Source organism: Nyctereutes procyonoides, unplaced genomic scaffold, assembly GCF_905146905.1.
Source record: "Nyctereutes procyonoides isolate TBG_1078 unplaced genomic scaffold, NYPRO_anot_genome, whole genome shotgun sequence".
Classification (NCBI taxonomy): Eukaryota; Metazoa; Chordata; class Mammalia; order Carnivora; family Canidae; genus Nyctereutes; species Nyctereutes procyonoides.
The window spans coordinates 25,093,947-25,109,499 of NW_026575140.1; the positions used below are offsets into that span (position 1 = coordinate 25,093,947).

General features: G+C 56.3%; 1 protein-coding gene across 1 annotated transcript; it reads left to right on the forward strand.

Moving 5' to 3' along the window:
* Positions 1-749: 749 nt before the first annotated feature.
* Positions 750-14,703, forward strand: DPEP1 (dipeptidase 1). The gene is made up of 11 exons (XM_055307153.1): positions 750-875; positions 8,275-8,447; positions 12,030-12,162; positions 12,421-12,553; positions 12,661-12,811; positions 12,952-13,021; positions 13,310-13,486; positions 13,599-13,683; positions 13,764-13,839; positions 14,093-14,228; positions 14,331-14,703. Exons 2-11 carry the CDS (start codon positions 8,344-8,346, stop codon positions 14,496-14,498), a joined length of 1,233 nt encoding a protein of 410 aa, XP_055163128.1. The 5' UTR covers positions 750-875; positions 8,275-8,343; the 3' UTR covers positions 14,499-14,703.
* Positions 14,704-15,553: the final 850 nt, after the last annotated feature.

Consider the following 15,553-nt stretch of genomic DNA (forward strand, 5'->3'; position numbering starts at 1 on the left):
CAGATTTCTGAATCCACTTGGTGAAGCCATCCCCCAGTTACCAGTTGGTCCCCAGAGAGATCTTCTTGATTTTGAAAGTCCCCGTGGCTCTGCCAGGGGACATTCTGATCCATGATTGCATGTAATCCTCTAGTAGCTGGAATGTGTGTGTGTGTGTGTGTGTGTGCGTGTGTGTGTGGAATCACCTGCCTCCCATTACACACATGAGACCCAGGGCCCCCAGCCTCTGGGCCAGACAAGGGCCAACCCTGTTCCTATGTCCGAGAGAGGGCACAGAAGGTCCTTCCCGACCCCAGGGCATGAGGGCAGTGGGAGAGGTTGGGAACTGGAAGAAATGTCTGGGTGGGCATCCCTGGCCCTTGGGTGACAGGCTGCCTGCTGCCTGGGGGCTGCTGAGCCTTTGGGGAGGGTCCCAGGTGAGGTCAATGAGCCTCCTGCTCCCTGCCCCTTCCTCCCTGGAGCTCAGTGCTGCCCACCCACCTGACCTGTGAACACCCTGCATTACTGTCTGGGGGGTCCGCTCCAAGCAGATTCCCGCTGCTCTGGGGCCTGGGGCCCAGCCTGTGGGACAGGAAACCCCCAACCCCTGGGACGGCCAAATGCACCAGCCCGACGGGCCTCCTGTGTGTCTGCACAAACCACAGCCAGCTGACATGTGTAAGACATTAAAGCCCCTGGGTCCCTCTCCTTGCCACGGGTACATTGTGAGGCCCCCGGGGGAATTTGTTTTTAAAGAGGTGGCTTTTTATGTGAGAGGAAAGCTGGCTGGAGAACTCAGGGGAGGGACCAACTTGGAGAAACAAACACAATCCCCCAGCCCACAGGATCCGGAGCCGACGCCAGAGGCGCCGAGAGAGCACCCCAGCCTGTCCACGGTGAGTCCTGGGGAGACCGGGAACTGGGTCTGGGGCCAGGGCTCTAAGGCCCTAGGAGGCCTGTCTCCTTCCACCCCTGTTCGGCATCCAGATGAGGCTGAGTTCATTAGTAGGTGCCTGCTGTATGCCCAGGGAACCTCGGAGTTTGACCTGGGGAGACGGAGGCAAGTTCAGTCATACCAAACAGATGAGTGTGTGAGGGAGAGGAGGAGGAAGGGTCCAGTGAGTGCATTGTGGAGGGGGAGGGGGAGGGGGTCCCAGTGAGTACATTGTGAGTGGGGTGAGCAAAGCCCAGCTGGCTGGGTTTTGGGATTCTTGGGGAATAGTTGGATACCAGCAGAGGAATAAAAAGGTCACTTCTTGGGGCACTGGGGTGGAGCAGTTGGTTAAACATCTGACTCTTGGGGCGCTTGGGTGGCTCAGCAGTTGAGCATCTGTCTTCGGCTCAGGGCATGATCCCGGGGTCCTGGAATCAAGTCCCGCATCAGGCTTCCCACAAGGATCTGCTTCTCCCTCTGCCTGTGTCTCTGCCTCTCTCTCTCTCTCTGTGTGTGTGTGTCTCTTATGAATAAATAAATAAAATCTTAAAGAAAAAAAAAAGCACCTGACTCTTGATTTTGGCTCAGGTTGAAATCTCAGGGTCCTGGGTTCGAGTCCCACTTCATAGGTCATAGGGCTCCGTGTTCAGAGGGGAATACACTTGATGATTCTCTCTCTTCTTCTCCCTCTACCCTTCCTCCTGCTCTCTCTCTCTCTTTCTCTCTCTCTGTCTCAAATAAAAAAGGTTCACTTCTGGAGTTGGGGAAGTGGTGAGACAAAGCGACAAGGCTGGAGCCCTCCCTTCCCAGCTGAGGCTAAGGGGCCAGCTCCTCATAGGAGCATCTTGGGGAAGTCCCTGAGGGAGGCCCACTGCCATATGGACAGTAGGTCATGAGGCTCAGAGCAGTGGAGGTGGCCAGCAGGGTTCTGTGGTCTCCCCTGGGGAGTAGGGGACAATGCAGGGTCAGGAAGGCTATGGAGAAGCCACCAGCCTGAACACAACTCCCAAAGGTTGGATGGACAAAGATGTTATCTGTGTAGACACTGGGAAGCGAGGCTTTCTGGGGGATAGAGGTCAGTGTGGTGGCCTCCTGGCTGGGCCTGGAAGGTTGAGGGGCTTGAGGACACTCCAGGGCCAGTGTAGCCTGGGAGAAAGGCTGGAGCTGCCCTTGCACCCTGAGTTCTCCCAGGAACACATCACCTGGCCCTGCTCCATTGTCTCTCCAGGCCCACTTGAGGCCATTGCATGCCAGGCTCCATCAGTGGTCACTGGAGCTAAGGGCTGTGCTGCAGGTGCTTGGGCGGGCTATGCGTGCATGTGACAGGGCATATGTGCATGTGGTGTGTGATCACATGGATGTGCCTACGGCTGAGTGTGTGTGGGCTTGCGAACGGTGTCTCTGTGTTTGCACACATCTAGACAGCCGAGTGTGTGTTTGCTTATCACATGTGGAAACGTATGCATGCGTGTGTCCATCAGTATGTACACATGTCTGCATGCTTGGGTTTGGGGTGTGTCCAGGCATTCTTGTCTGTGATGTTTGTGTCACGTGTGCAACTGTGTGGGTCGTGGGCCGGTGTGTCTGCATGTGTCCACTTATGGAGATGCAAGGATGTCTAGATGTGGATGTGGATGGGGTGTGCACATGCTTGTTACAGGGGCAGGGCATGTTTGCATGCATGTGACGTGTACGTGTCACTGTGCAGGTATATATGGGATGTGTCGCTCTGCTTTCACAGTGTGCGTGTGTGGGATGTGAACACACGCTCATGTGGGAGGTGTGTGGTGGGCTGTGTTGGCATGTTTCTATGTGTGTGTATATCTCCGTATGTGCTTACTCGTGTACCACAGTGCATGTGTCCTTGAGGGATGTTGGGTCGTGGGTCTTGGGACCTCCATGCTGCCGTGAGCTTTCTCCATCATCGGCTGGTTGGAGGCACGAGGGCAGGAGAAACTGGTGGGAGGGGCTTCCTTGGGTCCCCTGCCATGATGCAGTTCTGGTGAGCTCCAGCTGGTACTTCATTCCCTGGTGCTGCTACGACAGGGCCTAGAGACTCTCGCCCCCCAAGGTAGCACCCTAGCTGCCTGTGCAGGGGGTTTGCAAGGAGGCTTTGCCCACCAGCTGGGCCATGACCTCTCCCAGGACAGGAAAGCTGTCAGTTTCCGTGTGCGACCCCCCTGTGGCTCAGGCTGAGATGTTCTGTTCCCACGTATTCCTTTTCACTGTGTTCCTTCTGTTTCTGATGCTGACTTCTCAACTAATAACACTCTTCCCTTTATTTAAATAAAAAGAGCTACAATTTAAAGCAAACTACTGAGTGGCTCCCCTGAAAGCAGGGCTTGAGACAAGGATTGGGTGGAGGCCACGTCCATGGGAAATGGCCAGGGGGTCAGGAGGAGAGAAGTGTATGAGAGGGGCCTGGCCAGGGTGGTCTCAGGATATCCTCCCAGGAACCGCTGGCAAGAGCACTGTCCCTGGCTTCCATCCCACGGGTTGAGGACCACCCACAGCCATTATCCAACATCATGTGAGTAAGACTGAGATGAGAGGTGGGCATGAGAGCTTTCTCTTCCCTGAAAGGAAGCAACCCTAGGGCACAGATAGAGTGGCACTCGTGAAGGGCTTCCCAGAGGTCCTATGAGGTTAGGATTCTTCATCCCCATTTCACTGACAAGAAAACAGAAGTCACTGGTCACAGGAAATGGCCAGTGTGTCAGTCCTCTATGCTGTGTAACAAATGATCCCAGGACGTAGCAGCTAGTGCACATGAGCCTGTTGGCACTCTTTTTTCCTGTGGGCTGAGATTTCATCAGTGGCCGGGGGTGGGAGGCAGCCAGTCTCTGACCTCCAGGGTCTGGGTCTCAGCTGGGATCACCTGAAGGCCTGTATCCAGGTGTTGGCAGGTTTCCAGGGGCGAGCTGCAGGACATAGAGCACAGAAGTCATGCCTGCCACCACCTACCAGCTGGGAGAGTGAGGCAGGGAAGTCCCAGCAGAGGGGTCAGGGTTCACTGTGAGGACAGCCTATGGGCTGGGAGGTGTTGGTGCAGCTGTCTCTGAGAGATGCAATCTGCCACAGCCAGCGGTTTGAACACTGGACTGATTCTGAAGTGTGTGCTCTTCACGAAGCACTATTTCCACCTCCTTACCTGTCTCCTCATAGTGAGTCCTTAAAAATGAGGGGTCTGGACCAGGCAGGCCCCTGGCTTTCCCTGAAGCACTACGACATGAGGATGTAAAGATGGGTACTGGGTGTAGCCACCACAGCAAGTGGAGGGACTTGGAATGAAAAGAAAATGCTATGAGAAACCTTCATAAGTGCCACACCTGCATCCCCCAGAGATAATGGAAGAGAAGACAAGCATCCCTGTTCTCATGCATTGGGTAAGAAGAAGAGAATCCAAAAGAACTCACAACATCAGACAGTGGAGAGCATCCATCAGCAGGCAGATTTCTATTCATTTCTGGGAATGAAAAATAGGATGGAAGAGCCCACCTAGGAAGCCGAGTGAGGAAGATCCATTGGGAATATTTACAGAGAGGGCTACAGGGGACGGACGGGCAGCCCACCCAGCAGACACCCAAAAGGAACTCCACTCTCATGCTGCAGGGGCAGAGTGAGAAAGATGGCCCCAATCAGCATTGGCTGACTACCCAACTCCCGCTCACCTAAACGCAGGATCCTGGAGCCAGGAGGGGCTTCTCTAAATGTTTGCTTATTTGTTCATTTGTTTGGAAATCAGGGAGGAGTTCTGGCATTGAGGGGTCCCCATCATCATGCTGGCCTCCCTCTGGCTCATTTTACACCAAACCTGAGTGAAGAGCCTGCCTGTTTATACAGCACACCCAGCTTTGGTGTCACTGCCTTCTTAAATGTGAAGTGAAAGAGATGGCCAGCTGGTTGAGGAAAGCATGGAAAGGTCCAGATAAACTATGGGGGGGAAATGAGTCAGAGGAAACAGATTATCTTCAGGTAAACAGAAGAAAACAGAACCTCTGCTATCAGGCATTGTTTCCATAACAAAAACAGGGTGCTGAGGGGAAGACATCAACAACAAAAACCCAGGGGACCACTCTTGGGAGATTAAATATGTAATTCCTGAAAGAAAACATTAAAAGTGCTCAAAGTCAAAACTGAGGCAATCTCTTAGCACAGAGAGTAAAAGCACAAGAGAATCTACAAGAGGAGACATAAAGGATGGACGCAGGAGGTCCAGCATTCCTGCGGAGAGCAGTGCCAGAAAGAGGAGAGTGAGCAGTGGTGGGGAAGGAGTGCTAGCGCGCGCCCCTCTACCACACACACACTCCTCACCAGTAGACCCCGATGCTGAGCTAGTGGGATGGAAAACAGCCTCAGAGTAAGACACCCCATGGAGAAACTGCAGAAGGCCCAGGATGAGGAGGTGACTCGGGCCCATTGTGGACAGAAAACACATCCCCTCCCCACAAAGACCCAGGGCTCAGACCTGCACAGGATACCCCATCAACAGCTCGGCACAGGCGGACCACAGCCCTCAAGTTCTGAGGGAAGGTGGTTTACCACCCATTGGTACATGTGCAGCAAAACTACTGGCTACTCTTTCCTTTTTAAAAAGGTTTTATTTATTTGAGAGAGAAAGGGAGGGAGCACAAGCAGAAGAAGAAGCAGACTCCCCACGGAGCAGGGAGCCCGATGCTAGACTTGATCCCAGAACCCCGGGATCATGACTTGAGCCAAAGGCAGACATTTCACCAATAGGAGCCACCCAGGTGCCCCTAGAATTTTTTTTTTAAAGCTTTTCTTCTTTTCTTTCTTTTTAGATTTTATTTATTTATTTATTTATTTATTTATTTATTTATTTATTTATTTATTTATGAGAGACACACACTGGGAGAAAGAGACAGAGACACAGGCAGAGGGAGAAGCAGGCTCCATGCAGGGAGCCTGATGTGGGACCCAATACCGGGTCTCCATCTCCAGGATTACACCCTGGGCTGCAGGCGGCACTAAACCGCTGCGCCACCAGGCTGCCCAGAATTTATTTTTTTTTAAGATTTTATTTATTTATTCATGAGAGACACAGAGAGAGGCAGAGACACAGGCAGAGGGAGAAGGAGGCTCCATGCAGAGAGGGAGCCCAATGTGGGACTCGATGCCAGGACCCGGGATCACACCCTGAGCCGAAAGCAGACACTCAACCGCTGAGCCACCCAGGCGTCCCTAGAATTAAATTTCTTTAAAAATAATTGAAGCCAATGAATTCTGAATTTGAAAATGGAGAGAAGGTCAAAATCAAGGGTGAGGCAGGGTTCAAAGGACAAGCATAGAGTCACATGGGGAGGATAAAGGGATAGAGAATTTGACCCAGAGAGACCATGTACGGACAATGAAATCTGACCTGCGGGTGTCACGGTACTGGAAGGCAGACAAGAAAGGGTTGGACCCATTATCCGTGTGAGTTCACAAGGATGCCACCGTTCTTGGAGAATGGTAGGAGAAAGCACTGTAGACAAGTGAGAAATAGAATAAATACCTATCTAGAGAGGAGAAAATAAGGAACTTGCTATTATGAGAGGAATTGAAATAACCTGAAAATTTTGGCAAACGCAAGAAACAGGGAAGGAGCCCGAGGTAGGACAAGAAACAGTGGACCCAGCACCACTGCCATTGTACTGGCTTGAACGATCATATTTAAAGACAAACATGTTGGGCAGCCCGGGTGGCTCAGCGGTTTAGCTCTGCCTTCAGCCCAGGGCGTGATCCTGGAGACCAGGGATCGAGTCCTGCGTCAGGCTCCCTGCATGGAGCCTGCTTCTCCCTCTGCCGGTGTCTCTGCCTCTCTCTTTCTGTGTCTCTCATGAATTAATAAATAAATAAATATTTAAAAACATAAAAATAAATAAAGAGAAACATGCTCAGATGAGGCTAATAAAACACAATTATGCACTTTTAAGATCCAACTCTAGGGGCACCTGGGTGGCTCAGTGGTTGAGCATCTGCCTTTGGCTCAGGTCATGATCCCGGGGTCCTGGGATCGAGTTCTACATTGGGCTCCTCGCATGGAGCCTTCTTCTCCCTCTGCCTAGGTCTCTGCCTCTCTGTGTCTTTCATGAATAAATAAATAAAATCTTTTTTTTTTTAAAGATCCAACTCTGAAGCAAGAAGGAGAAGAAAATAAAGTTAGAAATAAATAGGAAAATAGGGGGTAGGCACATGTTCATAAAAGCAGAGAACGGATTCCAGGAGAGGTTCCCAGAGAAGGGGAGTGGGCAGTGGAAAAGGCAGGTGCGCCGGCACGAGAGCCCGAAATGCCCACGAAGCAGCATTCAGGTGTCGGGGAGACGGGTCACGGGGGTCGGAGGCAGGTGGCCGTAGAAGCTGTGTGCGTGTCTCCCGCGCAGGGACGTGTGGTTCCAACAGGTCATGCTTCGTCACAGCCCCCAGCCCCCGTGGTCTGCTGAGAGGGCTGGGTGGAGAAGGGCTGCCAACGCTGCACAGGGGCCTTCCTGCTGTCACTTCTACGGGGACAAATGGGCAAAAGTCCAGGCACGGACACACCACTAATGGTGGCAGAGCCAGGGCTGGGACACGACCTCCCTTCTCGGGTCTGTCCTCGGGGGGGCTGGGGACCCAGCGAGGGCTCTGCAGGGCTGGTCTGCTTGAGGGTCCAGTGCTGTCCAGAAGCTGGGGCGTCAGGAACCCAGGAGGGCCGGCACTGAGAGGGCCCTGAGGACGCAGAGCAGCTGGGGTCTCCCTAACTCACCCACACCCCTCACTAGCCTTCCTGGCCTGGTTCCCTCCCAGTCCTGGGGCTGCCGCCTAGAACCCTGGATGCTGGCCCAGCCTGGGACCAGGATCCTCTGGTTCTGGCAGTGACCACGCACCAGGGGCCCTGAGTGGGCAGCAGGGCTGCAAAACGCTGATGCTCCAGATTTCTGGCCTAAACCCCCAGGTCCAGCCTGCTCTGCAGCCGGGGTCGGGGTGGCCGGGACGCTGAGGGCTGCAGGCCAGGAGCACTGGGTGGGGTGTGGTGGGAGCATCCAGGGCCACATGCCATCTTCCATGCTCACCTGAAGCTATTTTTACAGGCAAATAAAGGGGTGTGGTGATAGTAACAACACGAGCACTGGTTGACCACTTACCCTGAGTGGCCTCTCCCAAGCCACCCTTTCACCGGGGCTCTGGGTAGTCTCTTGGCATCAGTGGCCTCCTATCTGGCCCAACAGCTGCACCCAGCCCACAGGGTCCAGGGCCTTCCATCTGCACCCCCCGCTCCCTTCTCAGGGAAGTGTTGGTTACTGATTGAACACTGGGAGCCTTGAATGGGACGGCTCCTGGCAACAATCAGCCAGACTGAAGACCTCTGCTCTCTCTTCCAGCACACACAGCAGCTCCTTACGGCCTCCGCTGGACCCCGCAGTGCACAGGCCAGCCTGGTGGATTGTGTCATGTGGATCAGCTGGTGGCTCTGGCCCCTGGTGGCCATCTGTGCTGGAGACCAGTTCCGGGATGAGGCTGAGAGGATCATGCGGGGCACACCTGTCATCGACGGGTGAGTGGCCACATGTCCTGGGACTGGGGATCTGGGGCTGCAGGGGCAGGAGCTCATGTGCCCTTGACTTGACAGACCTATCTCTGCTGGGACTCAGTTTCCTTGTGGGGTCTGTTAGGGCTTTCCAAAGCTTCAGCAGGAGTGGAGCAGTTGCAAAGCCCCTGTGGCTCTCAGCAGCACCTGGGGTGTCCTAGAACCTAACCCTCCCTGTGCCCATAGGTGCCAGATCCCAGCCTGGAGTGGGTGCTGGGGGTAGAAGATGGTGGCACCTGGCCCTGGGCATGCCTCCAACTAGCCACAAAATCTAAGGGGCCATACTTCCTTACTGGGCCTTTGCTGCTTCACCTGAAGCTGTGGGTAAGGGTGGTGTCTGCCACCAGCCCCCGGGAGGCCTTTCCTGGCCCTTGTGACCCTCCTCTGAGACGTATCCACCTGGGGGTGACTCACCAGGCAAGGGGCCCCTGGGTCACCTCTGTGCTGTCTGCCTAGCATGACCTCACTGGTGTGCTCCCTGACGCACCCACTCCTGCAGACCCCTTCCCATCTTGTTGTGCCTGTGGTGTCACAGCTGCCCCAGCAGAGCTTGTGTCCTGCATCTGCACCCACCCTCTCTCCCTGCCCCCACTTCACCTCCACCTCCACCGGGTCACCAGTGAGCCTCTGTCCTGGTTTCTGCCAGCCAAGGTCCAGGCTCAGAGCTGCAGCCAGGGGAGTGTGGGAGATATAAGTTCCAGCTCCGGTCCTTCTGGCTCAAACCCTCCACCCGCCGTGTCTCCCACTGAGCTCAGAGTAGAGCCCAAGTCTGCTTTCAGCCCCCAAGACCCCCTCTGCCGCCCCTGGCCATCCTCACACCCCCAGATGCTCCAGGCGGGTCCCACTGTCCCCGCTTGTCCTCACAGCCATGCTCCCACTCTCTTCTCCTCCTGAGCTTTGCTCAGGCCACCTTTCCTGACCCCTGTGTGAAATGCCACCTGTGCACACACCACAGCCACTCCTGCTTCCCTTCTGCCGCGGTTCCCCTGCCGACCAGCAGACAGCAGGAACTGGACCCCTGTGTGTGCCGCCCAAGAGTGGCCTGTGGCATGCACTAGCACACCCTGGGTGCAGCACCGTTAGGAGGGCACCCGTGTGTGTCTCTGTCTGCTCCCAGCAACTGTTCGGTAAATGCTCCAGTTATTACTATTTGGCAGGTGTTCTGGGCTTTGTTGGACAAAAAACTAAGAAAATGGGCTATGTCGTTCTATGGGAAGCCCAGGGAGCTGCGGTGGCCCAAGAGAAAGGAGGTCGTGCACCCCTCCCTCCCTGTAGCTCCTCCTTCGCCCCAGGGTCCCCTCATACATGCTCCGAGGAGGGTGAGGCCAAGTCTCCTCAGAGGCTGCTACCTGGGTACCCCTCCTGCCCCCCGGGACGGAGCCACCGCTGTCTGGTCAGTGGCCAGCGAATGCGCAGATGCCAAAGGTGTGAGTCCAGGAAGCTGCTCTGCTCCCTGATTCTCAGGGTCAAGGGGTGGCTGGGCACAGAGTGGGGTTCCTGAGGCCCACATGACAGGTGAGTTGGATCCAAGGGCCCAGACAGCCAGGAATGCTCAGGGAAATGGAGTCTGGGGACCTGAGATAGTCCAGAGAGCTACAAAGTGAAGATGAGGCTGACAGGACCAAACCCAACGCTTGGGTATCAGCTACCTGCATTACTCTTGGGGCAAGAGACCCAAGTCGAGAGCCATCCAGAGGGAGGCCCTGCGTGGTGTTTCATAAGGTCACGGGCTGCTATAAGCGGCCGTCTCCATCGGCATGCCAGCCAGCAGGAGTGAGCAGGGGACACGGAGGACACGGACCGAGCTACAGCTGTCTGTGAAGAGCTTTCGGAAGCTCCCAAACGGCAGAACTTGTCACATGGCCATACCCGCCATACAGGGGCAAGAAAGTATCTCTATTTCAAATGGCCAAAAATAGGGGTTTCTGTTACTAAGAAAAAGGTGGAGATAAGAAGCCACCAGTAATCTCTCCGACAATAGCTAGCTGTCATTCAAGGGCTGGGACTTGTCACCTGTCCCCTTGGAATGGGACAGGGTCCTCCTGTCACCACTGAGGACGCTGCCCTGGCCTCACAGATAAGGAGGGTGGATCCAGCAGGGTCTAGAACAAGCAGTGTTGACAGCAGGCCGAAGGTGGCCTCTGTTTCCTGCTGTGGGTTCCAGTGAAAGTGCCCCTCCCTCCTGGCGGTTTCCAGGCAGACAGCTAGAGGGTGTGGCAACCTTGGAGGCAGGGACAGGGGTGGGGTGGGGAGGGCAAAGTCCTGTGCAAGGCCCTGCCCCGCCCTGCCCCCAGGGCAGCACCCAGAGGCCCTGGTACTCTGAAGTTTACCTACCCATCCACCACTCCACCAGGAAAGGCGTCCTGACCACCAGCCCACACCCTGTCCCATTAAAACACAGCTATGACAGGAGCCCCCTGAGAGAGCAGGGGGGGCTTCCGGGGTCTGGGCCCAACTTGCTTTGGAAAAGCTCCACCCAGGGGTGGCTGGCCTGAGGTCCTCATCTAAAGTACCAAAGCATCCCCATGTTCCAGGTGGAAAAACTGAGTTGAGAGATGGGAGGAGGGGTTGGAGATGGGAACTAGACGGGGGGTGAGCCTGGGGCTGCTGGTCCTGGAAGGAGCAGTCTCAAAACCAGGAGTGGCCACCCACATAGGGCAGTGCCCCCTGGTATGGGGCTGGGAGGGCTGGCGAAGCGCCAGGACGAAGGCCCCTTGGCACTGTATTAGGGATCCAGCAGGAGCGCCTTCACAGGTGTCCTGAATTCCAGACTTCGCTGATTCCAGCGCAGTTTCCAGCTGGCAGGTCTGAGATGGGCCCGAGACTCTGCATTTCCAACAAGCTCCCTGGCCCATATCTCTTCCGTATATGCAACCGAGGGAGACCAGGCATCCCAGAGGTCTCTCCTCCTTTGGGCAACTCCTGGTTCTTGGGTCCAGCCCTATGGGTTCTGCCTTTGTAGCCCAGACCAGCTGCTGACATTCAGCCCCACTCCTTCCCCCTCCCTCCCCGCCCCAGCCTCCCTCCAAAGCACTAGCTCCTATGGCTCCTGGGAAGGCTCAGATGGGCCTCAGTGCTGTGGAAGCAGAGAAGGCTGTGCTCGGAAACGGGGCGGCGCTGTCACAGAGCCCCTGATGCCCTGCTACATCTGTCCCAGGAGGGTGGGGTGGGGTGGGGGAGCCAGGTCTCCAAAGGCAGGCCACACCCACATCCCCGTCCCCTCCCTGCAAGGGGAGGATTTCATCTTGTGCAAACTCTCAGCGTCCCACACCCAGCTACCCAGTGTCACAGAGACTGTTGGAATTCCTGCCCCTGCTCCTCCCTCTTCCCCAGGAAGGGTCTTCACAGGGAAGACCTCCCAGAGGGTCTCTCAGCTCTGTTCCCTGGCCTGGGTGTGGAGCACCGTGGAGTGGCTAATCTGTGCTTAGGTGTGTTCACACAAGGAGCAGTCTGTCACCCCAGTGGCTGGCTTTTGTTCGGAGGCTTGGAGGCCCCAGGTCCATGGGGCTATCCTGGCTGGCCTCTGAGCCTTTCTCTGGCCTTCCCCAGGCACAACGACCTGCCCTGGCAGCTGCTAACCAGGTTCAACAACAAGCTTCAGGTTGAGGCGGCCAACCTGACGAGTCTCACCCACACACACACCAACATCCCCAAGCTGAAGGCTGGTTTTGTGGGGGGCCAGGTATGGCTCAGCCCAGCCCTACATTTGCCTGTGCTGGGGTCCCTTCACCCCTCCTCTGTGTCTGGGCTATGGCGCAGGCCCTCCCTGGTGGCCGTGGACCTCCTAAGCCCCTTGAAGACACAGGTCTTTGGAAGGGACCTGGAGAGCCACACAGGCCATGGGAGGGCTTCCAAGATGGGAGGGGAGCCCGATGCCCACATGCCTGTGAGGGTGGGACCCAGAGCCTCCCTACTAGCACCTCTCCCCTGTGGCCCCTAGTTCTGGTCCGCATACACACCCTGTGACACCCAGAACAAAGACGCTGTGAAGAGGACACTGGAGCAGATCGATGTCATCCATCGCATGTGCCAGATGTACCCGGAGACCTTTGTGTGTGTCACCAACAGCACAGGTGGGTCCTGGTCCAGCCCCAGCCCTCAACAGAGCAGCTAGCGCTGCCCAGATATGCCTTATGTGGAGGCTCCAGGGACGCTCCGCCGCAGTTGGCTCTCCCCACAGGCATCCGGCAGGCCTTCCAGGAGGGGAAGATAGCCAGTCTTGTTGGTGTGGAGGGGGGCCACTCCATAGACAGCAGCCTGGGCGTCCTGCGGACACTCTACCACCTGGGCATGCGGTACATGACTCTTACCCACAGCTGCAACACACCCTGGTAAGTGCGCACAGGAGGGCCCACAGGCCAAAGGAGGGTCTGCCTCTCTCCGGCACCTTGCTGTCCTTCCGGGAGTCCTAGGTGTGGGAGGACCGGGTTGACTGTTCTGCCCCTGGGATACCTGCTTTCTGCTCTCCCAGGGCTGACAACTGGCTGGTGGACACAGGAGAGGACAAGGGCGAGAGCCAAGGCCTGTCACCCTTTGGCCAGGTGAGGGAGGGCATTCAGCAAAGACCACAGTCACCCTCAGAGAAGTGACCCAGGACACAGGGTCCTGTCTCTCAGGCCCTCAGTTCACTGTCAGCTGGAGCTAGCAGGGGCTGTCTCAGGGTGGGTGTTCCCTGGAACCTGTGGGTCATCTCCTAGCCATTGAAGAGTTCATTAATACCTGGTCCAGCAAGGCCCTTGCCCAAATCCGCTACTCCCCATGCCTGGCCTTGTCACGGGGGGTTTCAGTGAACCCCAGAAGGCTGGCCGCTGAGCCTTGTGTCCATGCAGCGTGTGGTGAAGGAGATGAACCGGCTGGGGGTCATCATTGACTTGGCCCACGTGTCTGTGAGCACCATGAAGGCTGCCCTTAGTCTGTCCAAGGCTCCCGTCCTCTTCAGCCACTCCTCGGCCTACAGCCTGTGTCAGCACCGGCGCAACGTGCCTGATGATGTGCTTCAGCTGGTGGTGAGGGGCTAGGGGACAGGCTGGGGTTGGGGGCCATCTGCCCTGTTCCCTGGACTGGTCCTGAGGTGCGGTGCTTGCTCTTGGCCCACTGCTCCACCCTTCTCCTAAGCAGAACCAGACAGGTAGCCTGGTGATGGTGAATTTCTACAATGACTACGTTTCCTGCAAAAAGGAGGCCACCCTGTCCCAAGTAGCAGGTAGGCAGATGTGAGTGGCCCCAGGAGCTGAGTAGGGGAGGGCTGCTCCCAGGACCCACACCTGTTGCCTTCTTTGGCAGACCATCTGGATCACATCAAGAAGGTGGCAGGAGCTGGAGCTGTGGGCTTTGGTGGGGACTTTGATGGTGTCTCCAGGTAAGGAGCAAGGCCAGTGTCCTGTGGATGAGATGGGTCATGCCTCCCATAAATATGTTATGAGGGTCTGAAGCTGGAAAGTGTGAAACTGTGACCAGGCAAAGTATGTCTCACTCTAGAAGCTACTCCATTGGGACCCCCAAGGCCTTGGGATGGGAGCATGGGCAGCTCAGTGATTTGTGGGAAGGTGGACAGGCTTCTGAGGCCCTGACCCCTAGGATGCAGAGCTTGGTTCTCTCTGCCCTCACCTCAGGCTCCCCTTGGGGCTTGAAGATGTGTCCAAGTACCCAGACCTGGTGGCTGAGCTACTCAGGAGGCAGTGGACAGAAGCGGAGGTCAGGGGTGTCCTGGCCAACAACCTGCTCCGGGTTTTCGAGGCAGTGGAACGGGTGAGGAGGGGCAGCTGTGCTTACCCAGCTTTCTCTGCTGGGAGGGAGGGACGCAGGCAGGCAGGCAGGCAGGCAGGCAGCCCAACCTGTGTTTGTCCCCAGGTGAGTGATCACACACAAACTCCCGAGGAGGAGCCCATCTCCCTGGACAAGCTGCAGGATTCCTGCAGGACCAACTATGGCTACTCAGAGGCCCCCAGCTTCCACCACCCGCCAGGGGTCCTGCTGGCCTCCCTCACCACCGTCCTCCTCGGCCTGTGTCTCCTATGATGCCCTGGGGTCCGGACCTCCTGGGCTCCTACAGCTCTGGGGATACTGTGGCCCTCAGTGCAGAGAGATTCCAGGATGCTGCTCCCCATGCACAAAGCCTGGGCTCTCCTGAGCAGGTACCTGGGCTCACCTGAGGCAGTAGGGCGTGGGCACTTCCAGACTAACACACACTGTACTGTCAATAAAGGCCAACAACCCTTCTGAATCATGAGGATGTGTGTCCCTGGAGGGGGTTTCTGAGCATCCGAGGGCAAATCCTGTGCAAACGGTCCCAGGCTGGACCTCAAGGCACAGGAGTGCCTGCGTCCTGGAAGAGTAGGACCAGAAAGGGCTCAGGCTCTTTGAAAGCGCTCTGTGTGGGCTCAAGTCTTTATAAACTCAGTCTAGGCTCCTGGTGCCCCCTTCCCAGGTACACACACACCTGCAGGAAGGCACACCTTTACATGTGTACACATGCATGTGTACAAAAGCCTATGCTTATGCATACACGTATGCAAACCCCTCCCACATCCTCATGCACACATGTGTTCACACCCCTTCCACATCCTCATGCACACACATGTGCCCACACCCCTCCCCAGATCCTCATGCACACACATGTGTTCACATCTGCCCCCTGGCCCTGCTACCCCCTTTCTAGACCAGAGCCTCTGGGAACACCCCATGTGGACAGGCACAGGCTTTAATAGTGAGGGAGGAGCTCCCCTGCCCAGATGCCCTGGGCCCAAAATGCCCGCAAAGGAACAGCCAGCCCTGCACAGCCCCCACCTGAAACTGGACAGCCTGCCTGGCCCCCCCAGCCCCCGTGAGGGTCCCTGCCTCTCATTCCCAGGCTGATCTGACATGACCAGAAGGGACACTGCTGGGTATTTGCTGATCACTTTGGGTCAATTTAACATTAAAGGAAAAAATAGCAAGTAAAGGTTCCTCCCTGATTTGGCCCCATCAGCCACCAGAAAGCCTTCAGGCAGCCACAGGATTTTCTGGCGGAGACTGCTGGAAGGGGCCCTCTGGTGGGTTGCGGAGGTAGCACACCAAATTTGCTAGGTGGAAGC